At 56.4% G+C, this 27,392-nt stretch overlaps 3 protein-coding genes across 13 annotated transcripts in view; 2 read left to right on the top strand and 1 right to left on the bottom strand.

Annotated features, from left to right (window-relative positions):
• PPIP5K1 (diphosphoinositol pentakisphosphate kinase 1) overlaps nt 1-5,752 on the bottom strand; it is a 50,673-nt gene extending 44,921 nt beyond the window's left edge. For 8 of the 11 annotated variants that reach the window (XM_068203385.1, XM_068203391.1, XM_068203388.1 and 5 more), the window contains exons 1-5: nt 5,637-5,752; nt 1,639-1,806; nt 1,181-1,355; nt 504-699; nt 320-410 (exon numbers count right to left, since the gene is read on the bottom strand). In XM_068203385.1, coding sequence (XP_068059486.1) covers nt 320-410; nt 504-699; nt 1,181-1,327 — 434 coding nt within the window. In that variant the 5' untranslated portion in view covers nt 1,328-1,355; nt 1,639-1,806; nt 5,637-5,752. Of the gene's footprint in view, nt 1-319; nt 411-503; nt 700-1,180; nt 1,356-1,638; nt 1,807-2,461; nt 2,565-4,513; nt 4,701-5,636 lie in introns of those variants that run through there. The other 3 variants (XM_068203383.1, XM_068203384.1, XM_068203393.1) reach the window with 3 other exon arrangements.
• A 147-nt stretch (nt 5,753-5,899) lies between these two features.
• On the top strand, nt 5,900-15,545 carry CKMT1A (creatine kinase, mitochondrial 1A). Its single transcript, XM_068203394.1, has 9 exons — nt 5,900-6,631; nt 11,752-11,950; nt 12,286-12,381; nt 12,498-12,719; nt 13,228-13,313; nt 14,238-14,361; nt 14,496-14,630; nt 14,963-15,088; nt 15,296-15,545. The coding sequence occupies exons 1-9, from the start codon at nt 6,483-6,485 to the stop codon at nt 15,410-15,412; spliced, it is 1,254 nt and encodes a 417-aa protein (XP_068059495.1). The 5' UTR covers nt 5,900-6,482; the 3' UTR covers nt 15,413-15,545.
• Nucleotides 15,546-18,376: 2,831 nt separating this feature from the next.
• On the top strand, nt 18,377-26,095 carry PDIA3 (protein disulfide isomerase family A member 3). Its single transcript, XM_068203406.1, has 13 exons — nt 18,377-18,633; nt 18,715-18,793; nt 19,477-19,594; nt 19,980-20,087; nt 20,925-21,054; nt 21,514-21,630; nt 22,061-22,186; nt 22,607-22,789; nt 23,335-23,443; nt 24,258-24,386; nt 24,806-24,885; nt 25,362-25,419; nt 25,696-26,095. The coding sequence occupies exons 1-13, from the start codon at nt 18,464-18,466 to the stop codon at nt 25,813-25,815; spliced, it is 1,527 nt and encodes a 508-aa protein (XP_068059507.1). The 5' UTR covers nt 18,377-18,463; the 3' UTR covers nt 25,816-26,095.
• The last annotated feature ends 1,297 nt before the right edge of the window (nt 26,096-27,392 follow it).

The following is a 27,392-nucleotide window of genomic DNA, read 5'->3' on the forward strand; positions in this document are numbered from 1 at the left end:
TGGCTCTCCTGCTTAGAGACTAGTCTTTTTGCTTTAGTTGTGGCAGCCTTGTTCTGTGAGAACTCTTCCACTCCCTACATCCCAACCACTCCTTACAAGATATTTACACCAGAAAACAAAGCATGATTTTACATGGTCTCAATGGTTTTACCCTCAAAGACATTCCCCTCCATGCTTTGGAGAAACCCCAAAAAGCCACTGCTGAGGTTCCCTTCCTCCTCATCTCACTCCTTTGTGACCACAAAAATTAAGATTCCACAGCATGCTGAGAAGAATCAGAAGAAGAGGGAAGGGGCTTTAGCAGGTCACAGACACCCACCTGTCTTGGATGTAATACTGCATATCAAGGTCGTTGATCAGAAATGGTTTGCACAGCTTGGCATAAGCAACTGCCTTATCCAGGGGGAATCCTGAAATACAGGGTGAGGACAGAGGGGAAGGCTGAAAGGAAACTCCCTTGCCCACAAGCTCAAGCAGGCTAAGGACTGCTACAGATGTGTTACCTTTGGAGTGGAAGGATATCAGGCAGTCACAAGAGGGCCAGTTTTCCACCGGTTCGTTCAGAATAACATCTTCCCCCATGATCACCACTGTGATGTACTCAAACTTGCACAGACGTTCCAGAATCTGTGTCATGGGCTTTGATTTGGACTTTTTGGTCATGGCACAGATTCCCACCACGATCTGCCGCTCTGGAGGCTGACAGAGGGGAAGACAGAGATCAGTTTAGTAGCATTTAATATAACACTGAATAGGGGCCAAAAGCAGTCAGGAGGTGGAGATCATTTTTTCTGCATCCTGTTCCTGGAGGTTACAGAAAAAATGAATGTTTTCTTTCTGCAGAGACACCTTTACCCTTTTCACAGGTGCCAGAGTTTTCCCCAAAAACTTCCCTGGTGCCAGGTAACACCAAGAGTGTCAGGTTAAGTCTCTAGAAAAAAGAAATACACTAGTTTTCCCGAATCAGACCTGCAAGCAAAGAAGCTGGATTTCCTGAGGCAGTGAGTACGGCAGCATGACGTAATATGTCCTGTCATAAAGGCCACTGCTGTGTCCCATGGCTGTGCCACACAGCCAGGTGCTGTGTCCCCTGCAGTCCCAGCAGTAACCATGTAAAACCTGGCTGAGACCCAGGGACTCCGCACAAGTGCTCCAGCCCAGAATGCTGGGACCTCCTTACCGACTCCTCCTCTTCGTCATCTTCAAAGAAATCAGTTTCGTCTGTCTTCATGTTTGATCCCAGAAATTCTGTCTCATCATCTCTGGAACCGACAACAAACCTGGGAGCAGAGTTCTCTCCCTCACTGGAGGTCGTCAGGGACGACATTGCAGCTTAGCTGGCCGACCATCCCGCTCTGGAATTACAGTGTGCAAAAGGGAGAGAGGTCAGATGCAGGGTGATCCCAGGGCCAGCTGCATGATGGAAGCAAATGGTGGTGCGGAAGGCAGGGACTGATCTGGCATGAGGGAACCCAGGGATAGTGCTGCCCAGCACAAAAAGAGGGAAGAGGAAGACACTCTCAGGGTGGGAGGGGATCTGGAATTCTGGATCATTTTAGATAAGCAGCTCCATTTTGCTATTAACCCCCTTGCACTGGCAAAGTGTCACCACCAGCACTGAAATTATCTAACCCTTACAGTGATGCATGTCCAGTCGCTGCCTAAATCATGGACAGGGACGGGGGACACTCTTGCAGACCCATATGCCCAACAACATCAAATGGGACTCCAGAAGTCAGGATAAAGCTCAGGTCAGTGACAGTGATTTTCCAATTGCCAAATCTCATCCTTTCAGCTCAAGAAGACCTACAGTAACAGAGAAAACAGTTTAAGAGGTGCAGGAGTTTGCAGGGAGGAAGAAAAACAAGTGAAAACTCTATGGCAGGGAAAGAGGACACTGAGGGAGCATCAGCAACAGTTTGGATTGTAGATCCAGGTGTCTGGGTTTGCAAACTGGCATAGAACCACAGAATACACCAAGTTGGAAGGGATCCATCAAGATTTGAGTCCAGCTCCTGGCCCTGTACAGACATCCCAAGAACCCCACCATGTGCCTGAGAGCATTGTCCACAGGCTTCTTGAACTTAGACAGGCTTAGTGCTGTGACCAGTGCAGAGTGAAACAATTACCTCCTCTGACCAGCTGCTGAATATATGCTACGAGTTAGAAACGCCAGGAAAGGAGTATGTCCTCCACTGTCACTTGCAAGAGCAGCAGTGCCTGCCTCAGAGGGGACAGAGTCTGAACACACCATTCAACTGACCTGTACCTGCCAAGGACACAGCTGCTCACCTTTGACCTAAGCTCCACCCACCGCATCAAGCAGGTGTCTTTCACTGTGCTTTTCTTTACTATAAAGTAGCCAAAAGCATTCCTCCTGCGTAAGGATCCACTGGGGGAGCGGACATCGACCCCACAGAAACCACACAGGGGGCACAGCAAGCCTGGATTTTGTACATACCACACCAAGGATGATCTCCTTCATCTTAGTCCCATGCACCGAGACCAGTGCTGCTGCTGCCACAAAACCCTCAATGCACAGCACACATCTGGCACTGAAACCCAGTCAGCAAGAGTCAGAGCTGATACTCACCATCAGTGCTTGCTGCTAGTGGGAGGAATAGTGCTGGAGGATCAGGCTGTAGAGGTATTTACTGTGCACTCCACATAGCCCTGCTGTCTCCAGAGGAGGAGAAGAGTTGCATTCCCAGCATACTCAGGAACCATTTTCATGCCTGTGTCCTGCTGCCTCAGCACATCAGCGCAGAATGAGCCCTTAGCAGGTACACTATCAGCTTGATGGCTGATGATTTAATGAAGTGAAGCAAACCATGCAAAGGAGGAGGAGGGTTATTTTCTCCAATCCCTTACTCTCCCCTCCCTCCTGGAAAAAAAAACAGATCAAGCAGCAGGAAAACCTTCGCCCTAAGAACTCAGAAAGCAACAACTTCTCTATATTCCTCCTCCTATCCCAGAGAAAAAACCTCTTCCTTGCTCTATAGCTCTGTTTCAAGGCCATGACACACCACAGTCACATCAGGTAAAAAATTCAGAGCCTCACTGAAGCTGACAGCCACTGATAGCACAGGCCTGCCCATGATGTTAATAAGGAAAGCCTCATGATTTCAGGTGTGGGGGAAGGGTTAACCAGAACCTTTTTCTAGTTTTTCTTAAAAGCAGATTCCTTACCGTAGATTTATACCAAGCAACTACAGACTCTTGATGAAACAAAACTTTTAGCTACAGGCATAACTAAGGCATTAAAAACTCAGACTGTTGCTCTTAAATTGACACAGGCAAGTGGAGTTCTATTCTGGTATCTAAGGACAGTGACAGGAAGTTTGCCCACCACACCTGAGCCAGCTCTAGTGTTGAACTGGCACAGGGCTCATATGCCAGCAGGGTGGCAACTGCCATCATGGAACCCTGACAGGTTCCTGCACAGCACACAGCCCACACTTTTCACACCAACCACAACATGCTGATGGTTCTGTCCCCGCTGACGGCTTAACTGCTCATGGAAGCCACACATTTCAGCCAGTTACAGTCACTGATAGTGCTATGGGCCTCAGCTCTCACTAATCACAGCAAGAAAATTCAGTGTTGAGTTAATGCTGCTGACTGTGTCATCCAAGGGAGACAAGAGCACTAATGCGGCTCTGGCACATACACACAAAAGGTAAGGAAGATTCTGGCTTTGAGTCAGAATATCCAGGCTTGGTAGTCCTGTCACAGATACGGGAGGAGTACATGCCAGCCACTGCAGCTGAAGACTCTCCTGCTGCACTTCCAAGAAGGGAAGCTGTGATCTGCTGCACAGTCATACCAAAGGTTACCAAAATCACTCAATCAGCAGTCCAAATCTGCTGACACACAACCCTATATGGAGCCACAGACCTAGCCTCTGATGGCCTGGGACTGTTTCAGCTCCCTAGACTGCCCTGTATTAGAGATAAGAAACAATACAGAAAACTGTTTTCCTGTTCCCCAGCAGATCATTCTGGTGCTGTTCAGATAAGGCTGCTCACAAAGTAAAGAAATTCTTCCTGCCCTGATTCTGAGGTACCAGACATTTAAGGTGTGAAGGTGTGATTAGGTCTTGTATTAAGTTTGTACTCAGTGTGGCATTAACCAACCAAAGAGTGGGCTTGCATGTCAGGGTTTTGTTTCATTTCAGTTTTTAAACAAAAGGTGCAGATCCAGGTGCAGTCTCTGTAGTGCCGGGCTGACAGACAGGAACATGACTTACCATATTGTCAGTGGCAGGAATTTCGGATTACCCTGGCAAGCAGAAAGCCAGCAAACGTGATCCAACTTAGAGACCCACAGCCTAGCCAAGCCAGGTCAAGTACGTGCAGGACCATGACTTCTAAAAATACACATAGCTGGCATTTTAAAACACTTGTGCTGGCAATGTCTTGTAGAACTACCAGAAAATACTGATGGCCTTACAACCAACTAGTCCAAAAAAAAAAACCAACCCTGAAAGCTTAGGCCCCGAGCAGTGAAGTACCTTTGCATGCATGACCACTAACACACCTCTGCATGACCAGTGACACACGGAGTGTTACTTCCACTGTTACAAGGGCTATTTGCATTAAGGTTAGTTCCATACTTTAAAATGGTGAAAGGTGTGCTCATATCATGGGCACTTAATTGCTTCAGAACAGAAACATCACCTATTCTAGGGTTAATAATTAAAACTATTTGGACATGGTGTGTCAGAGAAATCCCTCTGTTCTGGTAACACAGGCATTCAAGGCGTTCACAGCCAAGAAGCTCAAGTCAAGGTCAGTCGATCCAAGCAGCGCTTTCAGGGAGGCCGAACACAGCAAGAGCCGCAAACGCAGAGAGCGGAGCATCGAGGCAGTCCCTCGGTTTGCCCCGCACACCGAGCAGGGCGTGCCGCGCACAGCGGCGAGACCCGTCCGTGTCTCCCATTGCTCATAACGAAATATTTAATCAGACTCGTGAGACCTCTGAAAAGGGTGAAACTCCGACACGGTGGCTGCCACTGAGGGTTTACTGCAGGGGGCTGCTGCCGCTCTACCCCGCTGCCGCTCTACCCCGCGCACACCGTGGCGGCTTCACAAACACCGGCCTGCCAGGCTTGGGAGAGACAGCGGCCCCGGAGAGCGGAGCAGAGGCACAGGCAGACGCCAGGACAGGGCCGGGAGAGCGGCGCGACCTCCAGCAGCCCCGCAAAGGGCGAGCCGCTGCTGCCCGGAGAGCGGGCAGCACCGGCACCGCGCCGGCACGCACAGGCCCCGAGCGGCCTGGACGAGCCTCGCCCGCCGCTGCGCCCGAGTCGGGCGGAGCTCCCGCGCCGCGGGAGGCCGGACCCCGGGCCCGGCAAGCACAGGCGAGTGGCGGCGGCGGCGAGCCGCGGGGGCGGCACGGGACCGGGCCGCGCCTCGCCGTGGCGCTGCCGCTGCCGTCCACCCGGCACTCCCCGACAGCCGCCGACAAACAGGGCCCGGCAGCGGCGCGATCGGCCGCCCTACCCCTACCCCTCCCCCTCCCCGCCTTGCGCTTCGCTTCGCTTCCCGACCCGGCCCTGGCCCCTCGGCCGCCCCTGCCCCCTCCGGCGGCAGCAGGGGGCGCCACGCCAGGCGCCGCCATTTCGCTCCGCTCACCTGCGGCCTCCGAGCGCACCCTGCGCTGCGGGCGCTGCCGCCGGCCAATCACCGTCTGCTGACGGCTGTAGGCAGCCAATCGGCGCGGAGGAGGCGGGCTGGCCGGGACGCGAGCGGGCATGGCATGGCGGCCCCTGGCGGCGGCGGCGGGATCTGCCGCGCGGCCAGGCGCGCCGCGCGCACGTGGGCGCGGGCCCCGCGCTGGGCCCGTGCTGTAACGGTAAGCGCGCGACTGCACCGGGCGGGACACGCGCCCGGAGCGGCCCTACCGGGCTGGGCGCGCGGTTCTACCCTGCGGCCACTTTCCGTGTGCCAGAGCAGCGCAGCTGCGCGCCAGCAGCTCCCGTCCTTCGGGGGTCTGCGATAGCGAACGCGGCGCACTTCCTTGCCCGCCGGTGCGGCCCCATCGGTGTGGTGGGCACTGCGGGAGGGCTGGTGATCGCCGAGAACAGGCCCCCGACCCCCGACCCATCGCGGACCGCATCCCGTCGAGGAGCTGCGGTCGCCGCTCCCGGCTTCGGGTGGACAAACTTTGACCCGGCCGCGCCCGCCCGCCCCAGGGCGCGGTGAGGGGCTCCGAGGTTGTGGGTCCCGTAGCGGAGCCGGCCCGTCTCGGCGAAGCCGCCCCTCCGGCGCTGTCCGGCGAGCAGTGCTGAAAGCGGCGGCGGCCTCGGTGGGGCGGGGCGGGGCGGGGCAGCCAAGCAGGTGGCGGTGCCGCCAGGCCCCCCCGTGTCCCGCCGGCTCCCCGCCCCCCGCGCGCCCCGCCGCCGTTCCCTTTTCCCATTCCCGTTCCGATTCCCCTCACGTCCGCTGCCTGCCCCGGCGCGCTTGCTCCGCCGCTCCGACATGGCCAGCACCTTCGCCCGCGCTCTCTCCGCTCGCCGCTCCGCCGGCCTCCTGGCCATGGTGGGCGCGGGCTCTCTCGCCGCCGGCTTCCTACTCGCCCGGGACTCGGTCAGCGCGGGCGACCGTCAGCGTCGGCGATACCCGCCCAGGTAAAGCGCGCGGGCGGCGAGGGCGCACGGGCGGGGGGCGGCGGGCGGGCGACGATCCCTGCGGCACCGGCACCGGGGGTGGGCGCGGCGGCCGCCCCCCGGCTCGAGCCTGGGCGGCGGGTCCCGGAGCAGCTCATGGGGCGGCGCGATGGACGCTGCTCGTCCATGGCGGGAAGGACCGGGAGGCCTTGAAGCAAGCCCGTCCGGTCCCGGGGCCCCGGGCCATGAGGGGTACGGAGCGGCCGCAGGGGCTCAGCCGTGTTGGATGGATCCGCCCCACCTCGGGCTGCTGGTCACCGGCTCCGCCGGCCCCGCCGGCCTCGCCGGCCCCGCGCACAAGGACACCGGCACAGCCGCGGCCCGGGTGCGGTCCCGCAGGGACCAGAGAGCGCGAGTCCCGGCTCTCCGGGGTTCGTCGGTGTTGCCACGGGCCCCCTTCACGGGACCCCGTTGGCCGGGGCTGTGAGGGCTGCGGGGGCCGCCCCGGGCACATTCCCATGTCCGGGGGTTGGCTCTGGGCGCTGCGGTCCGGGCAAGGAGCCCCGGCGCTGCCAGCTGCCCTGGGTGGTCCCAGAGTACCAGGACAAGCCGCTGCAGCCGGGGACATGCGAGAGCGGGAGGGGACAAATGCTTGACAGTAGGACTGGGGTCCCGGGGGACTTCCCGGGATGACTGGGAGGGCAGAGATTGGAGTTGTTTGGGAGACAGCAGCGCTGGGACCACCAGTGCCGGTGGGGACATACCCCAGGCTTGGCCCAAGAGAAGCCAGGGAGACTTTGCCAATGTCCTGGTAGGAACAGGATGGAGCAAAAGGTCCATTTTGTCCTGTTGGCAGAACACCGAGGATCTCTGACCAGTGGGAGCTGGTGTCAGAGCAGCCCCTGGCCCGACCTCATCTGGCTGTACCAGCCTTCCCACGCGCCTGCCTTTGGGACAGGGACTCCTCTATTGAAAAGAAAAGCTTTGCTGGCAGGTCCTGGCTCTTCCCTCTCTGGGCCAGTTTTTAAAGGGAGAGCTGGAGGGGTCTGTGGGTGCTGAGCAAACAGCCCCATGGGTGGATTTTGGATGACAATGAGATATGCAGTCGGGACTTCAGGGAGGTGGGCACAGAGCTGAGCTGGGCCAAGTGGGCACATACATGGCCACAGGCTGGCTTAGGAGTGCTTTTGAGGTAATGCTGGCTCTGCAAGAGCCCTGGCCCTATTTGCATACCCGGTGCCTGATCCCTTAAGCCAGATAAGTGTCACAGCTGCAGCACAATGCTAAGGTTCAAGCTCTAGACCAGAAGCTCTCACGTCACTCCCCTCCAAATGGCTCTTTGCTGCCTTAGGAAGCACAGCCGGGCCAGGAGGGCCAAGTGCCTCACATTCCCACGGTTCCACTCACCATCACTTGCCATGGCAGAGGCTGGTCCTGCCCAGTGTTTGTGCTGCCAGCCCTGAGGATCACAGAGCGGCACGGCGCCAGACAGGACTGGACGCAGTAGCTACCTGTGTCTCACAAGAGCTAGGCAGAGTAGGAACAGGACCAGGGCCAGAAGGGGAGAGGGACGTGGCGGCCACCAGCCAGTCCTTATGTGGCAAGAGCTGCTTGGCTTAGCACATCTTAGAGGCAGGCCAGGAAAATGAGGACTGAGTTTTCCTGCCCATCCCAATGCCAGCAGAGACTGTGCACAGGGAAGGAGCAGGGTGGGAAGGAGGCAGCACGTTGCTGCTCCAAACACCAGCAGCTGCTGCCATCCCTGCACCAAATGCCGACAGTCAGAGTGGTGTGTTGCGGTGCTGCATTGCAGACTGGGAACTCTGGGCATGTGGAGGGCTTGCAAGGAGCTGGCACTGGGGCTCTGGCAAGCTGCATTGGGCTACAGAAAGTCGGGGACAGAAATTGATTGAGTTCATAGAATTACAAAGGCCGGATGTTATTGATTATTTACCACCCAAGAGAGGGATGTTTTCCAGCTTTCTGAACAACTGCAGAGACACAGACATCAGGTCGGGAGGGGATGAAATCAAGGTGAGGCTGTGGCTGAGAAGCTCTATAATGAGCCTCCTGGGGAGTTCTGTTCAGTTGGGGATGGTTTTGTGACAGTGCTGACACTTGAAAAGAACCTGGATGGAGACCTAGGGGTGAGCTGTAATCCCTCATGCTGCAGCTGACTCCCCCGAGGATTTTGCCCCTCTAGTCTTTAAGTTAAAAACTGAGAGACATTGGCAGCAGCCCTGAGGAGTCTGAGCAACACGCTACAGCCTCCTTTCAGAGGCAGGTAGTATGGATGGCCATGCTGGGAGGGCAGAGGCACTCTCAGCTCAAGGCGACATGGGCACCCTGTGCCTTTTTCCAGGCGGGTCCTGTGACAGGCACGGTGCCACGTTTGGGCCACCATGTTGGGGCTCCCTGCCAAAGCCTCTCCAGACAAAGCCCAAGCCCTTTCCTCCCTGCGTAAGCAAGCATCGTGCTTGGCTGCCTGCCAGCTCCCAGTTCCATGCCACCACACAGGGTTTGCTGCTCACCCCCCACACCCCCACACCTCTCCAGAGGCCATGTGTGGCTAGGACTGCCTGGGCACCTCAGGCCAGTGATGCCAGGAAGGGCACTGGAGGCTGCCACATTAGAGGTGAAGAGCTGTGGGGAGGTGCAGGTGGTTGTCACTTCCAGAGAAACTGCCCGGTCAGTAGACAATGGAGTAATAATCCCTGCTGGCTGCTAGGCAGGTCTGCTCTGGGGTCAGGCACCTGCTTGCTCAAGGGCAGAGAGGGCAGCTGCACCCCGAGGTCATGGGCAGGACGGCAGGCTGCGGTGAGCACAGGACAGCGTGGGAGCCACTGCTGAGTTGCACTCCTGGCAGACATCCACGCTTCCAGCCTCTGCAGCTGTGCAGGAGCCCACAATACCACAGAACCGTGGAATCATGGAATCACTGAGGTTGGAAAAGACTTTTAAGATATCACTCGGTGCTGTGGCACAAAACAAAATTTTTGTGGGAACAAAATAGATGGTGCTGAAATGGCTGTAATTTTAAAACCAGCCTTGGGGACCAAAACCAAGGGGTCAAAGGAGCCCAGGTGCAGCATCATCTTGACACTACGACAGCGGACTCCTGGACACCCTGAGCACATGGTGGGAGTGGGAGTGGCAGTGGTGCCACTGCCAGAGCCCTCCAGTGCCAGCCTGGACACAGCCTTCCCCAGCGGCGCTGTGGCACCAGGGTGAGCACAGCACCAGGTGCTCAGGACCTCCACCCCAGCATTACCCAGATGGTCCTGGCAACAACATCCATCTGAGTTCAGGTGCGCTAGAAAGGCTGAAGAGAGATTGCCCCAGTTTGCTGGCTGTGGTCTGGGGCTGTTTGGGGCCGGTGCACTCCAACCAGGTGCTCAGTCAGCACTGCAGTAGACACAGCACCTGCAGGCAGGAGCCTGGAGTCTCAGGGTTTGGATGCTGAACACCACAGGGAAGGTGTAGACAGCTGTGGCAGACAGCATGCTTCAACCCATAGCAGTCTCCTGCCTGCTGGGAGTAAGCTGGCTTTCCTTAGGAACCTCTACTGCTCCTGGGCATCCTCTGTCACACAGAAAGCACAACAAGTGGTCCTGGCATGCCCAGCAGAATGGCCATACTTGAGCAGTGGAGGAACCTGTCCAAGTGTCCCATTCTGATCAGCAAATGCTTTTTACAAGTGTGTCACCCTGGGGAGACAGTGGCCAGCAGATGACAGGGGCAGAAGCAGTGAGGGAGGCCAGGGCAGGCTGTGTCCCATGCGTGCCACATCAGCCTCTTAGCTGGATCATCTCATCAGGGCACAGGTCTGTGTGTGGGTTGAAAGCAGCCCTCAACCCTGGGACCAGTTCTTGTCTGGAGCAAATGCCTCCTTTTGCTGGTCCAGGCAGCAGTGCTAGTGCTTCCCCACATGATGCAATGGGAGCCCTACCTCCCTTTGTTTCTGCACAGCATAGGAAGCCATGAGCAGTAGCCAAGCTGTGGGCGAAGGGCCACATTCCTTGGCCTGCAGACACAGGGGAGGAGGCAGTGGCAGCCACAGGGCTCTGCATTGCAGCACAGGATTGGTGCTGGCAGCCAGAACCAATGCCCAGTGTGAGGACTCAGCCCAAGAGCCGGAGCTGAGCACAGGGGGTGCCAGGACTTGGTTCTAGTGCTGATGTCTGACTTGCTCCCAGCAACCAGACCTGTGCTAGCCCAGGCACCTTTCCTCCCACATGGACCCTCACCCCAGGCTATGTCACCCCCAAAGCAGGCCTCTCTCAGAAGGGTGTCCCCAGGAATGCAGGACCCCCTCCAGCCACCCGTGTGGTTTCCTGGGCTGACAAGGGTCAGTCCTGTCTCACTAAGGTGAGTGGAGGCACCCTCAAGAGAGATTTGGCCAAGGCAAGCAGGTCCTGCCCTGCCAATTTCCCTGTGAGTGCAGAACAAGCACAAAGCCTGTCTAAAGTGGGAATGAGGTCAAGAGACAGCCTCCCTCTAAGCTGATTAGAGGAAAGTATCCCCCTAATACAATAAACTGCACTGGGACTGTGCTGTTCCCACTGGCTGCAGATCAGGGTCAGCCAATCTCCTGCCCCACAGCATCTGGGGGGCAGAGGTGCAGGGGACCAGGGGTCAAGCAAGCCAGGACCCTGCAGACTGCATGTCCTGCCTCCCCTATCCACTGCATCAGCAGACAAGGAGCAGCCCCCTTCCATTTGAGCTGGCATCAGGGCAGCCCCAGGGAGGACAAGGGAAGTGGGACCCCCACTCTGCAGCCCAGCTGTCCTGGCAGCTCAATGTGGGGATGGGCTCACGTGGCCCCACTGCTCACCCGGCAGGTTCTCCCACTTTGGGGCCCTGCTGTGTGTTTGATAAGGAGCCGCTCCCTAAGGACTGGTCCAGATTTGCCTGTGGACTCTTGTCTTGGTTCAGTGCCAGCCCTGGGCTTGGGCTCTCCCTGCCTTTGCCCTGCAAGGCCTGTAACTGCCTCCCTGCTCCCAGTTGCTGTAGATAAGCAGAGTATTTGACCCCTCCCTGAGCTACCCTGCCCATACCTGCACCAAGAGTCTCTGTGGAGCACAGGCACAAGTGCAGGGGTCCCCTGGCCCCAAAGAACTCATTGGTGTCTCCTCCCACAGCGCTGAGTACCCTGACCTGCGGAAGCACAACAACTGCATGGCCAGCAACCTGACGCCAGCCATCTATGCCAGGCTCTGTGACAAGGCAACCCCAAATGGCTGGACCTTGGACCAGTGCATCCAGACTGGCGTTGACAACCCTGGCCACCCCTTCATCAAGACTGTGGGCATTGTAGCTGGTGATGAAGAGACCTATGAGGTGAGTGGCAGCCTGAGCCTTGCCCACAGCAGCCAGAGGAGTCCCAGTACCCATGGTACAACCAGCAGCCTGGGTCATTACTGCCCATCTCCTCTTGCTCAGCCTGAGCAGCTGGAGAGGCCCCTGGAAAGTCTCCACGTACTCCTGCAGGACACAGGGCTCTTTTGGAACAGCTATTGCTGGAGCCCTGCAGCCTCCTGCTCCACTTGCCCTGTGGATTGCTGTTGAACTGCAGGACACACCGTCCCCCACACTGGCAGTGGGGCCCTGCCAGGCTTGTGGCAGGGGCTTCATGAAGCCCTGGCTCTGCTGTACATTGTCCCACTTGCTTCCAGGTGTTTGCTGACCTGTTTGACCCTGTGATTCAGGAGCGGCACAACGGATACAACCCCCGCACCATGAAGCACGTCACAGACCTGGACGCCACAAAGGTGTAGAAGCTGGACAGTGGTGCTGCACGCGGGTGTCCTTCCTTGGGCCTTGGGGGTAGGGCCCTGACAGCACCAGGGCTACCCCATGAGCACCCTGTGGCTCCTGTCTGTTCCAGATAAAGTTTGGCCAGTTTGATGAGCGCTATGTGCTCTCGTCCCGGGTCCGGACTGGGCGCAGCATCCGTGGCCTGAGCCTGCCGCCAGCCTGCACCCGTGCCGAGAGACGAGAGGTGGAGAAAGTGGTTGTGGATGCACTGAGTGGCCTCACCGGGGACCTGGCAGGCCGGTACTACCGCCTCAGCGAGATGACCGAGAACGAGCAACAGCAGCTCATTGATGTGAGTCAGTGCAGCTCCCGACCAGCCCCCCAGTGCATGCAGTGCAGGACCCCTTCCTGGCACTGCCTCTCTGGGAGGTTACATCCTCTTTTTACCGCTCTGCTGTCTTCTTCAACCAGGAGCCCTGCCCTAGCAAGGCAGCCCAAGAGCACAGTGCTGCTCAGCCCTCAGGAGCCAGGAGCTCTCCAAACTCAGCCCCAGCAGCTCATGGCCACCTCTGACTCTTGCCCCCATTTTTCTGCCCATGCCTAGAGGAAGGCAGGCTTGTTGCACTCAGCTGGTGCCCCACCAGCCCCTGGGACAGGGTGGGCTGTGCAACAGCAACCTTCAGCCTCCCAGGCCAGGAAGGCAAGGGGCTCCTGCCCATGGGTGCCGTGCCTGGGAGAGCCTTGGTGAATCTCCTGCATGGCAGGTGGGACCAGTGAGACAGGGAGTACTGCAACGAGTGAGGGTGCCCTGGCTCCAGCCATGCAGCTTGGGTGAGCCCATGAACTCTGCCTCCCTCCAGGACCACTTCCTCTTTGACAAGCCGGTGTCCCCGCTCCTGACAGCAGCAGGAATGGCTCGGGACTGGCCTGACGCCCGAGGGATCTGGTGAGGTTCTGCCCTGGCACTGGGCGGCAGGGCAGAATTGGGGGGGACGTACTGCTCCATCCGTCTCAGCCCTGAAACCCATGTTTCCCGTGTTTGCCATGCCACAGACCCTAGCACATGGCACCAGTGGCCCTGGGCTGTGCTCACCATGGGTTCTGTGGCCTCACCTGGGAGCTCCTTGTGCATCACTGTCAGCAGTCTACTGTTCCCTACACAAACACAGCACAGTACTGGCAAGAGGGACTGTGGAGCCAGTACCAGCTGTCAATCCTGCCTGCTCTTACCATCCTGCAGCACCTTGCATTCTAAGGCTGCCAAAAACCTCTAATTGCCTTCTGCTCCCTGGGCAATCCCCAGCACTCCTCCTGGCTTCTGCACGCTCTATGTGACACCAGACCTACCCTGCCACAATTGCATCTTACTGCTCCCTCCCAGCATCTTTGCACAGCCATGCAACATCCCACACTCCCGCAGAGCAGCAGCCTGCACACTTGTCCGCCCATGCCACCCTCGTTGACACTGTGCCTTTACATGGAAAACATCTCCAGGGCACATACGGTTCCCAGCTCCAGCTGCACCTAACCCAGCCCTCCAGTGCACACTCCATACCTCACAAGCCCCCTCCCACTGCCTGCATGGTGCAGGAGCCATGCTCCCATCCCCAGTCCAAGCTGGGTCACCACCATGCTGGCACCTGCCTGTGCCCAAGGCACTGGAGACAGCTCCCATCACCAGCGGTGATACATGTGGATGGGCACTGGCCCATCTCCAGGAGCATCTCCTGGCTGCCCACCCTGGTGGAGTCAGCACATGGAAACCAAGGGCAGCACTGGTACCATGGTGGCAGGGGCAGAAGGGGCACAGTTGAGTGGGCAAAGGGTCTCTGCAAGCTGCCAGCACAGCCAAACACTGCCCTGTCCCTAGGCACAACCACCAGAAGACCTTCTTGATCTGGATAAATGAGGAGGACCACACACGTGTCATCTCCATGGAGAAGGGGGGCAACATGAAGCGCGTTTTTGAGCGGTTCTGCCGGGGCCTAAAGGAGGTGAGTGTCCAACAGCTTCTGCTGTGCCAGCCCCATAAACAGGCAAAGAGGAGCAGGCAGGGCTCCTGTGGTGCTGGCCCTCTGCTGGGTGCTCCTGGGCCAGGGCTGAACAACTGCTTGTGCCTCTAACTCAGGTGGAGCGGCTAATCCAGGAGCGAGGCTGGGAGTTCATGTGGAATGAGCGGCTGGGTTACATCCTGACCTGCCCCTCTAACCTGGGCACGGGGCTGCGAGCGGGTGTCCACATCAAGCTGCCACTGCTCAGCAAGGTATTACCATGGCCAGTTTTGTGGAGAGCCAGGCTAGGACTGTGGGGAGCTCAGCCACATAGGTGCAGGACAACATGGGACCCAGCCCTGGACCACGCTCAGGTTCCCCTAGGAGGCATAGGGTCCAGCCCCTGCCTGCAGTCCTGGCCATAGAGGCCTGGGTCCCAGGTGTCAGCCTGGGTCTGCTCAGGGCAGGACTCTGGGTAGGGCTGGTGACCCACTGACAGGACCCTGTGAGTAGCAGGGACCTGCACCAGGGAGCATTTGGCTACAGAGCACTGACTCCCTTGTTGTTGGTCCTGCTGGGCACTGACACTTTCTCTGGGCACCAGGACAGCCGCTTCCCTAAGATCCTAGAGAACCTCCGGCTACAGAAGCGTGGGACGGGTGGTGTGGACACTGCAGCCAAAGGTGGCATCTTTGACATCTCCAACCTGGACCGTCTGGGGAAGTCAGAGGTGAGTGCCAGACAGAGCTGGGGAGGAAAGTTCTGGAATGTGTCTGCATGACAGGCCCACAGTGCCTATGCAGCCCCAGGGCCGTGTGCTGGGGCCAGCATGTGGGTGCTGGGAGTAGCAGTGCCAACCCTGCATGCAGCAGGAGTGGCCAAGTGGTGCAGCTCCCAGGACAGTCCCTCAGTCACCACATCTCTGCTCCTGGTGCAGGTGGAACTGGTGCAGCTGGTGATCGACGGTGTGAACTACCTGATCGACTGTGAGCGGCGGCTGGAGAAGGGGCAGGATATCCGCATCCCCTCGCCGCTGCAGCAGTTCCGGCACTGAGGGAGCCATGGCAACGCCAGCGCTGTGGGACCCAAGTCCCCCTGTAGCTTGTGCGATCTCTGTGCCCAGCATGTCTCTGCATCCTGTAACCCACAATGCGTCAGGTCAGACCCCATAAACATGCACTGCTGTAGCCATGGCTCAGGCTTCTTCTTACCCCAGTACTCACCACCCCACTGACCTCCCAGTGCCCTGTCCCCCTGCAGAGGCACCACTTGGACTTCCCCCCCCCATCACAAGGCTTCACAATCACCACACATGGGCTCTGCACCCCCTGCCCCATCCCATCCACCCCGGCCACCTCCCAGCTGGTATCAGGAGTAGTGCAGCAGGGCCAGGAAGCACTGCATGGCCTCAGGTCCCACACTGAGCAGCACACTCTGGAAGGTCTCCTCTGGCAAATGATGGTACTCCTGTGGGAAATGTGTCTTGAGCACCCAGGCAGTGGGAGAGCAGGAGCCAGTGGGCCCCATGCTCCTCAGGATCCTGGATGGGCTGCAGCCAGGGTCCTGAATGGGCAGTGCCTGCACCAGGATCTCAAAGGCAGGAGCACCCTCGCTGTCCTGGAGCAGGTCCCAGAGCACAGGCTGCAGGAAAGAGCAACATTGCACTGCCTGTGCAATCCACACCTTCCCTCTGAGCTCCTTGTTCAATGTCCCACAGTGGGTTTGTGGCAGGCTTGCTACAAGGTTAAGGAGGCTGCGACAAAGGGGAGTTTTCACCCTGAGCCGTAGCTCTGACCCCCAGCCGGGGGCTGGCCGCTCCCAGCCACTGGTGGCTGAGCAGAGCACATGCACCAGTCAGTGCCAGGAGCGGGTGTCAGTCCTGGGAGTCGTTCCCTGGGCCCGCGCAGTAGCGATGGAACGTCTCTAGAACTGAGGGAGCAGAACCGGCCCTCGAGCACGCATCTGTCCGCGGCGGCTGCGCTCCCGGAGGCCCGTGCTCACTCACCGGGATTGGGGTCCCTCAGCACCAGCAGAAGCAGCATCCCCGGGCTGGGAAGGAAAGCAGCCATTCCTGCCTCCTGCGGGCAGCAGGAGCGAGGGAGAGGGAGATAGACGAGGTCCCGCAGGGCATGCTCCGGCACCTCCCGCAGTACAGCCCCCGCCGCTCCCGCATTCGCTACGGCTCCCGGCCTTCCTCCGACACTGGCAGCCCCAGAGACCCCCGCCCCACAGACCGCCGAGACAAGCTGTGACACACCTGATACTTCCCCGGCACGGGACACTGCCCGGTCCCTGCCTGCTCACCCCGCTCCTGCCGCCGGGGCTGGACGCCCACGGCGCGACGGAGCTCTGACTGTCGCTGGCCTCGGTTCTGGGCTCTAATCCGGGGCCGGCGCCAGCCCCCTCACCGCAAACGATGCCGAGCTCGTGCATTTTTGATTACGGGAACCCGGCACGGGCGGAGGCAGCCGGGCGGCAGAACACTGCCCAGGGCTGCGGAAACTGCTCGCGGCTGCGGACACGGCCCGGGGCTGCGGACACGGCGCGGGGCTGCGGACACGGCCCGGAGCTGCGGACACTGTCCGGGGCCGCGGACACGGCCCGGGGCCGCTGACACTGTCCGGGGCCGCGGACACGGTCCGGGGCTGCGGACACGGCCCGGAGCCGCGGACACGGTCCGGGGCCGCGGACACTGTCCGGGGCCGCGGACACGGCCCGGGGCCGCGGACACGGTCCGGGGCTGCGGACACTGTCCGGGGCTGCGGACACGGCCCGGAGCTGCGGACACGGTCCGGGGCTGCGGACACGGCCCGGGGCTGCGGACACGGCCCGGGGCTGCGGACACGCCCGGTCCGGGCCACGCCCGCCCCACGCCGGCCGGAGAGGAGCGGCCCGGCGCGGTGGGCAGCGCCCCCTGCCGGCCCGGGGCGCGCGGCCGCACAGCGCCTCCCGGGGCGGGCCCGGCCCGCGGCTCTGTGTCGCAATGGCGACGGTGGAGTCACTGGCGTCACGCGGCTCTCCCCGCAGCCCTGGGGCCGACTGGCTGATGCAGCTCAATATTGGTGACAAAAATGCCAGAAACAGCCCGGGCGGCTGCCCCCGTGCCGGAGGTGAGCTGATGAGAGCTGGCCCCAGTCATCAGCTCTGGGGAAACGGAGCAGTTGCTAAAACTCAGCGGTCAGCGGTAGGGACCTGACAAGGCGAGGGCAGGAGCACGTGGGCTCTAAAAAAAAAACGATGGTGAGGCGGAAACGGGGTACCGAGAACGTTTCCCCAGTTGATGCATTGTCCCCCAAGGCCCACCTGAGCTTCCCGGTGCGCTGCAAAGGGAAAGAGAGAATCGGGGTTTTGTGCCGGGACAGCCCCAGGCCCTGACAGGACCGAGACACGGTGGTGTGAGGTGGGAGCAGGCTGTGCCCGGTCAAAGCTGGGGACGAACCGAGCACCCCGGCAGGGATGGCACAGACAAAGGACCTTCTGACCGCAGACCCCAGCAGAAGGTGCTAATGCCGACGGATGGGGTTACCGGGTAAAGACCCGTTCCTGGGTTTGGCTCGGGGCCAGGGGAACGCCAGACTGTCCCAGGGCCGGAGCGTGAGGGGTGGTGGGTGAAAATGCGTGAGCAAAATCCAGCAGGCAAGTCTGCAGCGAGCCGAGCGCTGTCGTGCGGCATGTGCTGGGCACGTGTCACCGCCGCGCCGGCACTGCGCGATACAGATACGGTGGGGTTAACGCACAGCCGTCAGGCCAACAAAGCTCCCGGAGACCGACCGCGGACTCGACAGCTCGCAGCCCCGGGGAGCCTCCGGCTCGATGGGAGGGGACTGCACCGAGGGTGGAAGACGGGCACCAGCCCACAGCCCCGGCCCGCCCCCGCCGCCGCCCGGGCAGCGCCGAGCACCGGCGGCCATGAGGAGGGGCGGGGCCGGCGCGGAAACCCCGCCCCCGCTGGCATGTGCCCCGTGACGTTCTGCCCAATCAGGAGCTGCCACACGGCAGATCCGGATGCGGGGGCCGGACTTCCGGCTGCGGCCCCGGCGCTCCTTCAGCTGCCGCTCCCGGCCCCACCGCTCCCGGACCCGCCGGACGCGCCGCTCTCGCCATCATGTCCGCGCCCCGGCCCCCGCAGCCGGCCCTGCCTGCCGCGCTGCTGCTGTTCTTGCTGCTCGCCCTCGGCGCTCGCGCTTCCGACGTGGTGGAGCTCAGCGATGCCGATTTCGAGAGTGGCCTAGCCGAGCGCCCGGGGCTGGTGCTCGTGGAGTTCTTCGCGCCCTGGTGAGGGGCCGCTGGGGGCGGGGGGCCGGGGGCGGGCCGAGAGGGGCACTCGGCCGGTCTGACTCCCTTCCGTGCCCCTAGGTGCGGACACTGCAAGCGGTTGGCGCCGGAGTACGAGTCGGCCGCGACCCGGCTGAAGGGGATCGTGCCTCTCGTGAAGGTGAGCACAGGCTCCCGCGTTGGGCCGGACCCGGGGGCGGCCAGCGACCGGGCTCCTGCTCTGCAGGCCTGACGGACGTCGTTTCTTTGATACCTTGGGGTGCTGAAATAATCTGGAAGCCGATCGTTGTAGGGCCGCAACTGCGCGGCTGCTGTGCAGAGGGTGTGTGAGGGCTCGCCCCAGCCGGGGAAATAGGCCTGCTCGGAGCTGTGTGATGAGCGAGCGCCGTGCTGCACGTACCCATTGAGGCATGCTGACTAGGAGCTTTCTTTTCTGTACAAAACTCGTAGAGTTTTCTCAAATCAGGGTGTCTCTCTTCCTTTATGGGAAGTGGCATGGACTTTTGGCACCATGGCCTCCTGGTCAGGTCAGCCTGTTTTCTTCAAATGTTATATGAACTTTGGGACTGACAAGGTACTGAGAAATGCCATGTTATTGATTGAAAGAAACTATCCTTTCTAGTATTTTTTTGGTGTGTAGTCTGGTCGAACTTGAAACTATTTAGTCTTTGCAGTATTTTCTCAAATATTTTTCCGGGCGTCTCATTATACCTGTGCTTCTTCTTTCCCAATCTGGGCTGTCGAGTACCAGGCAGTGTGTGACGGATCCCTCTAGTCCCTTGTCTGGGATCAGTGTGTTAGGGCTGGATCTCAGTCCTTGTAGCAAGGTGTCTTTTCCTTTAGGTTGACTGTACAGCAAACTCCAACACCTGTAACAAGTATGGAGTCAGTGGATATCCCACATTAAAGATTTTTCGAGATGGAGAAGAGGCAGGAACCTATGATGGGCCCAGAACAGCAGGTAAGAACTGTTTGGCAGCGTCTCGTTTGCTGAGCTGCTGCAGGAGGCAGCATGTAACAGCCAGGGATACAGAGGAGGTTCACACCTATACATACACCCCCAAAGCCCTTACCCTCTCCAGAACTCTTTGTGCTGGCCAAGCCTGGGATGTTTGTTTTCCTTTAAAGCTCTCTTTTAAAGGTGAAGGTTTCCACATTAGCTCCTAGTTTCCAGGATGCTAGAAAGCTCCTGTGTGAAGCTGATGGGAGCAGTCCTTCAGTTCACTTATTTATCGTATGGGAGATGTGTATGGACTCTGCAGAAACAATTTCTGGTTTAGGAAGCTTGAGAAATGTCTTGTGGAACTTGGTATTGATCCCTTTACTTATTTTGCTAATCTTTCAAGATGGGATTGTCAGCCATCTCAAGAAACAGGCAGGACCTGCTTCGGTGGCTCTCGGTTCTGTGGCTGAATTTGAGAAGTTCATTGGTGATAAAGATGCTTCTGTCGTGGGTGAGTAGGGGTGGTGCATCCTGAAATGAGTGGGCTCTGGGAGCTCGTGTGGAAAGAGCAGAGGCAGTACCACAGGCGGCAGCAAATGAAATTCCAGATGGACATGAACAAAACCACTGCTGGTAATGAGAATAATAAAGCCCTAGAACATGTATCCAGAGGGATTTTAAAATGTTCAGCCTGGGAGATTGTCACAACTTGGACAAAGCTCTGAGCAACCTAGTCTGACTGGGGCTGGTCCCGCTTCAAGTGGGAGATTGGATTTGAGGACCTTTAGGTATTCCCTCCAAATTTTTTTTTTTTTTTCCCCATGGCTGTCTGGCTTTATTTGCTCCCCTGGCATTATAGTATATGTTTTCCAAAGGTTGTTGTTTTCTTGGCTGGCTAACAACAGGTAGCTTTTGGTTGCTTTGGGTGCTTTTGTTGCTCTGGTGGCATCAGAGGCCTGTTGGCATTGGGTGTCTGTGGTTACATGTGGCAACAGCAGGTGGTGCAAATCAGGTGCCATCTTGTAGGTATGACCACATGAGTATTAACCAGCATTCCTAAACTTAATGGTATTAAGTGCCAGCGGTTACACAATCACCAGTGGATGTTTGGGTGTTCAGGGGACAATTGTCCTTGGCTGAATGACCAACTAGGGCTTCTCCTGCGTAACTTTTCTGCTGCTGGAAAGGGTTGGCCGGGGGTGCAAGGAGGTCCCAAAATAAACATCTCAACGTGCACTGAAGAACTGGATTCAGGATTGATCCAGTGCATTGTAGAGAAAAATGCTGAGACCTGCGGAGGGTCCAGAGCTGGGTTGGTTTGAGGTCACAGTCTGCCTTTCCACTGCAGGCTTCTTTGGCGATGCATCTGGGGACGCTTATTCAGAGTTCATGAAAGCAGCCAACAGCCTTAGGGATAACTACCGCTTTGCGCACACCACCGAGGAGCAGCTGGTCCAGAAGTACAAGGAAGATGGAGAGTAAGTTACTTCATACAAAGATTTCTCATTATTTAGGCATTTGGAACAAATTCATGGATTCCACTTAAATGGCTTCAGTTTCTAAACACAGCTTAAGGTCTGGTTTCTTCCTCAGCTGACAGTGGTGTTTCTTTTGAATTGAGATAGAAAGGTGTAAATGGTCTCTGAAGTGTTTGTGTCTGCCTCTGTGTGGCTAGTATCTCAACAGAGACATTTTGTTTCCGTATTCGTTGTTATGGTAAGAGTTTTGTTTCTCATTGTGGCCTCTCTGAATCATGGAGAAGGCTCTGACAGCTACACGTAGTGCACTAGTGCCATCAAGAAACCAGACAGTGTTGTTTGAGCTATGAATGGTGAGTGGGGATTGTCACTGGAGAGTGGGTTTTTGCCTCATCTGGCTGCTGTCCTTGGCCTCCCAGGGACACTTTGAACTAATTCACAATACGTTGTTCCCCACAGAGGTATTGTCCTATTCCGTCCTCCACGCCTGACCAACAAGTTTGAGGAGAGTTCTATCAAGTATCCAGAAGACAAAATCACTAGTGGAAAGATCAAGAAATTCATCCAGGAGAACATGTGAGTGATTCCTCACCAACAAATGTGACAGAACTGGCCACAGTTGGCTTTGGCCCTGTCAGAGCTTGTTTTTTCATTGCTGCTGCATTCATTCTGCTGCATGTCTTGGCACTCCTTCCCTTTGGGGACACCTTCTTGAAATCCTGACATGGCTGTTGGCATGCACTCTCCATATTCTAACCATGATTCTGTTTAAAAACTGAACCTGTGAGAGCTGTGTTAGCTTTGGTCTTAACTGGGTCAGCTCTAGCCACTGATGTGGCAGGAGATGGAGATTTGACTCAGAAAAAACCTGGTACAGGAATGAGCAAAGCATTTCTTCTTGAGGCCTGATTGATCATTGGCATTTAACTCCTGGGTGGGAAGCAAGTGTGCTGTGTCAAGCCTGTTCTGGGGTCATGGACTCTCCTAATACCTCTCTCATTGACAGCTTTGGCATCTGCCCTCACATGACTGAAGACAACAAAGACTTGATCCAGGGCAAGGACTTGCTGGTGGCATACTACGACGTTGACTACGAGAAAAATGCCAAGGGATCCAACTACTGGCGCAACAGGTGGGAGTGGTGGGGGTAAATCGGCCTCACACTGTTCCTGCCTTGCTGCGCTTCCATAGCTTGGGTCCTCTGAAATCCACAATCCTCTGAAATCCTGTGTGATTGCTCTTGCATCCCTGGTCCTTAGGAACCTAGACCTTACCCACAAACTGCCTCACTGCTGTGGTGTGCAATTCTGCCCTTCGTGCCTGAGACCCTGGTGTCATGCAGGTGGAGGATGCAAACGCAACACTTGCCTCAGTCGCCACAGGCACTGGTCTGCTTCTCGGCACCATTTCTACAGGACTTGCCTCTGAGGAGCACATTGTGCCACTGAATTCCTAGTCCGATGTGTATGTCATCTTGAAGGGTGTTACATTGTGTAGAAGAAAATGTTCAAAGAAGTAACGCTTTGTGGTTTTGTTTATTTTTTCCCCTCAGAGTTATGATGATTGCAAAGAAGTTCTTGGATGCTGGCCACAAACTGTCTTATGCTGTTGCTAGTCGAAAAACCTTTGGCCACGAGCTTTCTGAGTTTGGTCTGGACAGCAGTGTGGGTGAGGCCCCTGTCGTTGCCATCAGAACTGCCAAAGGAGATAAATATGTCATGCAAGAAGAGTTCTCGTGAGTTCTTGAACTTGATGGTAATGGGTCTCATCTGATGGACTTTGGTCTAGAGGTCTCTGACCAGATGATACTTTGTTAGCTTTGAGGAAATAGGAAAGCTGGCTGTTGCAGCTGGAAAAAGCAATTGCTGGGTCAAAATGGCTCCTGCTCATGTGTTTTCCTACTCTCTAGAAAGCTTGCAGCCCCTCCTGTTATACAAAGGGAGAGAATTTAGTTCAAGATCCTGAAATTCTGGTTAGGAATTAGGGTGCAATAAAGGGCAGAAAAATTCATTGTACCTTTCATTTTGAAAAAAAAAAAAAAAAAAAAAAAGCCTGAAGAATGCTGGAAGGCCTAAAACTTTGAATGGGATGTGCATCCAGCCTCCTGTCAGAGCCCTTAAGGACATCACTGCACTTGTTCTGGAGCTCTATTAAGCCAGCCCCAGACTGGTGCTGTCAGAGATGCAGGTGGCATCTGTTGTGTGGGTGGAAGTAGCTTAAATAAGCCTTGTCTCATCCTGTGTGTGTGTGATGATGGCTGTAACATCACTTTTCTTTCAGCCGCGACGGAAAGGCTCTGGAGAGATTCCTGCAAGATTACTTTGATGGAAACTTGAAAAAATACCTGAAATCAGAGCCTGTCCCTGAAAGCAATGATGGCCCTGTAAAGGTGAGTGCTGCTTAAGGCTGCAGAGACACTGCTCAGCAGCAGCTTCCTGTGCCTGTGTGAAGTGCTGGGAGTGAGGCATGGTGGTAGCTCAAGAGGCCTCTGTGCTGATAGACAGAGGAATTACTCACTCCCTTATTCCACTGCAGCTTTCTGAGGTGATGGAGATATCACCTGCAGCTTGCAGTTTGGGTTCTGTTTTTTTCTCTTAGCATAGTAACTGCTGCTTGGCTCCAGCAGTTAGCTGCTTTGTGAGTGCAGCAGCATCCAGATTTCCAGGGCTTACGCAAAGGCCTGTCCTCTTGGTTTGTGCTCACTCCTTCATGGCATGGTCTTCCCATTGGTTGTGACTGCACTATTTTAGCGATCTCCCTGTTTATCTCATCATTGAGATCTGGTAGAATTCCTGCCTTTCACCCTCCCAGGCAATTCTGCCCTGAGTAAGAGCATTCACTGGCCTGGCTTTTTGATGAGAGCCTTACACGGGAGTGCGAGTCACGGGATTCACAGATGTTTTTGGGGCGATGGGGCAATGGCCTCAGCCAGTCCTGCTGATTGCTTGCTGGGATTAAAAAGACATGGCTTTATCTTCCTGCGAGGACACCGTATGCAGACCTCACTTGGAGGTAGTGCTGGTAACTTATGGCAGGTTTTTACCTGCATGGTGCAGATGAGGAGTGCTGTGTTTGGTTCTGCTGTTCGCTGTGCAGGTGTGGGAGACCCAGGCTTGGGTGGAGGGTGGAGTGTGCGGAGTATGTCATGTCATCGCCTCATCTCTGACTTCAAAGGAACTAACTGGTGTGATCAACCCTTCCAGGTGGTGGTGGCTGAGAACTTTGATGAAATTGTCAATGCACAAGACAAAGATGTCCTGATAGAGTTCTATGCACCGTGGTGCGGCCACTGCAAGAATCTGGAGCCCAAATACAAAGAATTGGGGGAGAAGGTAAGTCTGAGATTCTTGCAAATGTGAACTAGAATTTTGCAGCAATAAATGATCGTGCAGGTTCTTTCCAGCCTCTGACAATGGGGCATAATTGTTCCTTCCTGAAGACTACAGATTTTGGTCTCTTTGTGGAGTGCAGATATCTTGAAGCAGGATCTGTGGTAGCAACCACACTGGTATATTTAGTCTGTGTTACTGGCTAGGGCACAGGAATATTCCTGGATTCAGTGACTGGCCTCAACGGCCCAAGTTTCGTTTTGGGTCTTTTCCTTCTGCATGATGATAATCTCCCATGTAGTGGGGGTTGGTGAAGTGGCATTCCCTATGCACTGTCCTCTGATAACAGTGTCCCACATCATGCTGACAGCTGGGTTCCTGGATTTTGGAATTGGTTACTGATGGGTTCTTTCTACCCACAGCTCAGCAAAGATCCCAATATCATCATTGCCAAAATGGATGCTACAGCTAATGATGTGCCTTCTCCCTATGAAGTCCGAGGGTAGGTCTGACTGCTGTGACACCACATGTCCCTCTCTGACTTGGGGCACAGCACTGAAGAGCTGAAAGAGCCTCATGGGGAAAGGTGTGTGGGTTGCCACGCAATAGCTAGGTGACAGCTGGGCAATGGAAATCAAGAGTGAAAACAAAATACACTAATTTGCCTGGCTTCTCCAGGATTCTGGTGTCCTGGCTCTGCCTGGAGGTCTGATCTGCTGTTTTGGAATCTGCTGAGACTCTGTTCTGGCAGTGTGAAAACAAATCTGGGCTTGCTGTTCCAAAAGCAGTTCAGCTAGCAAAATTGAACCTGTGAGCTCAGCCAGTTCTCCCGGGCTCTTGAAGGCCACACTTGGTGCCTCAGAGCCACTGAAGCTGTGCCGTGTTAAGGCAGTGTGCGGGGTGTGAGTCTCTTCAGTTGGGGCTGGTCTAATAGAAATCAGAGCATCTCAGGAGCTCATGTGTTTCTTCTCTCTCCAGTTTCCCCACCATCTATTTTGCTCCAGCTGGCAAGAAGCAGAGTCCAAAGAAGTATGAGGTGAATATTTTGTGGTTCTTGATGCTTTGTAAAGAGCATCCAGGTGTTCTAATTACACTCAAGCCTCTTTGGAGTTGGGGGTGGCACTGTGTCCTGTTACCTTGGGAGTACACCTGATGGTACCTGCTAGGAGCATTGTACTTTGTGTTGCAGGCCCTCGGGGGGAACTCTGCTTGCAGTCACTTGGGTCTCCTGCCAGGCACCTGAACCCCCTTCAGGAGAGGGGAAATCCATGGTGGCTACAGGTCCTGCCTGACTGTCATTTGCTTTCTGCAGGGGGGCAGAGAAGTGAGTGACTTCATCAGCTACCTGAAGCGGGAGGCAACCAACACTCCCGTGCTGCAGGAGGAAGAGAAATCCAAGAAATCCAAGAAGAAGGTGAAGGAGGATTTGTAAAGTACCTGCTTGCCGCCTTGTCAGGATGAGCTCTGTGTGAATCGGGGAAGCACTGGTCAGATTGGGGCCAGTTCTGGGCTGTGGAGAGCCAGTGGCCATGTGGGCCGAGGAGCCCCAGCTGCTGTATCTAGTAATGTTTAATTTCCTGCCGTCTCTTAGCTGCACTGTTGTGGGGCTCCCCAGGTTTGTTTTGTGGTTTGGGAGGGGGTGGGGGTACAGTTATTTTCTAATTTTTTTTGTACATTTGGAGAAGTGAAACAATAAAATGACCCCCTTAAGACCAAGTGTCCCTGTCCTGGGGCAGCCCATCAGACCTAGCAATGGGATCCTGTTCTTCATAGGCAGCAGCTTCCTGCTGCAAGTTGTTCCCTACAGTGAGCCCTCCTAGCCACTGCGTTTAGCTTTTAGCCCTTTATCCTCTTTCCTTAGCTGCCTGAGCCCCTCCAGAATGTAGCAGCAACAGCTATCCCAATGTGTTGGGCTTCGGTTGCTGCATTTACACACATTTTCGACTGGGGAATTGTGGTCACAAGTGCCTTTGCTGTGTGCTGCCCTAGCGAGTTCAGAGGTACGTGGTGCTCACTGTGACTGTTGGATTGGAGGCATATGGAGCAGGCTGGCAAGGGCCTTGCTCAGCAGCAGCAGTAAATCAGCTTTGAAGCTGGTGCAGGAGTAGTCAGGTGTAGGAGAGGAGTGTTACTACCTACAGCCTCTACCCAAACACAGGTAGGGCCAGGGCCAAGGGTGTTTGTTACAGTCTGGTGCTTGGCTGCGGTGAGGGCGGACACAACCAGTTAATTATTCCTTCTCATGCTGAGAAATAGGCTGGTAGCTGTGGGTCTCCCTACAGGAGGATAGGAGTAGACCATGTGCTGTGGGCTGTGACTGACCATCTGAGGGTGTTCTGCTTTCCTTTGGGAAGGGCAGGAAAGAGATGGGCGGACCAGGTAGGAGCTGTTGCCCTGGTTCTGGGTTCCTGGACTACATGCAAGTTGAAGTGAGGGTCAGCACACTTAAAGTATTGCTGCATGGCAGCAGTTACTATGGCAAGAGCCAGAGCTTGCTTTCTCTGTGACTTCCTCCCCCACAACTCAAAGCCTGGGTACCTTGTGTTTTGATGCTGGAATTCTCCAAGTACAGTAGCTCATGCAAGGCTTAGGGTGTACTTCTTTGACTACAGTAACTGTGCAGTACAAGTTTCTTTTGCAGCTCCATTAGCATCTCAAACCACATTTCCCTTCTGTGCTCTGCTGCTGTGGCAGGTCCCCTAATGCATGCAGGTGTCTAGGCACCTTTGGAGGAGCATGTGATGTCCAGTGCGCCCTGCACAGACTGGCAGGAGCCCTGCACCTGGCTGTGGGCTCCCAGCACTGCTGCAAGGAAAAGGAACACAGCAAGTTCCACTGACAGCTGACAGTTACCCGTGTAACACCAAACTGGAGTGCTGCCTCCTTGCTGGGCAGAACAGTGCTCTCCATCAAGCCAAGGAGAGCCAGGGCCGTGATTCTAATCCTGGCTTTGCTCCCTGCTCTGTGACTGTTGACCTTGTGGCAGCCAGGGCACTGAACACAGGTAAA

This window comes from Anomalospiza imberbis, chromosome 13, assembly GCF_031753505.1.
Source record: "Anomalospiza imberbis isolate Cuckoo-Finch-1a 21T00152 chromosome 13, ASM3175350v1, whole genome shotgun sequence".
Taxonomy (NCBI): domain Eukaryota; kingdom Metazoa; phylum Chordata; class Aves; order Passeriformes; family Viduidae; genus Anomalospiza; species Anomalospiza imberbis.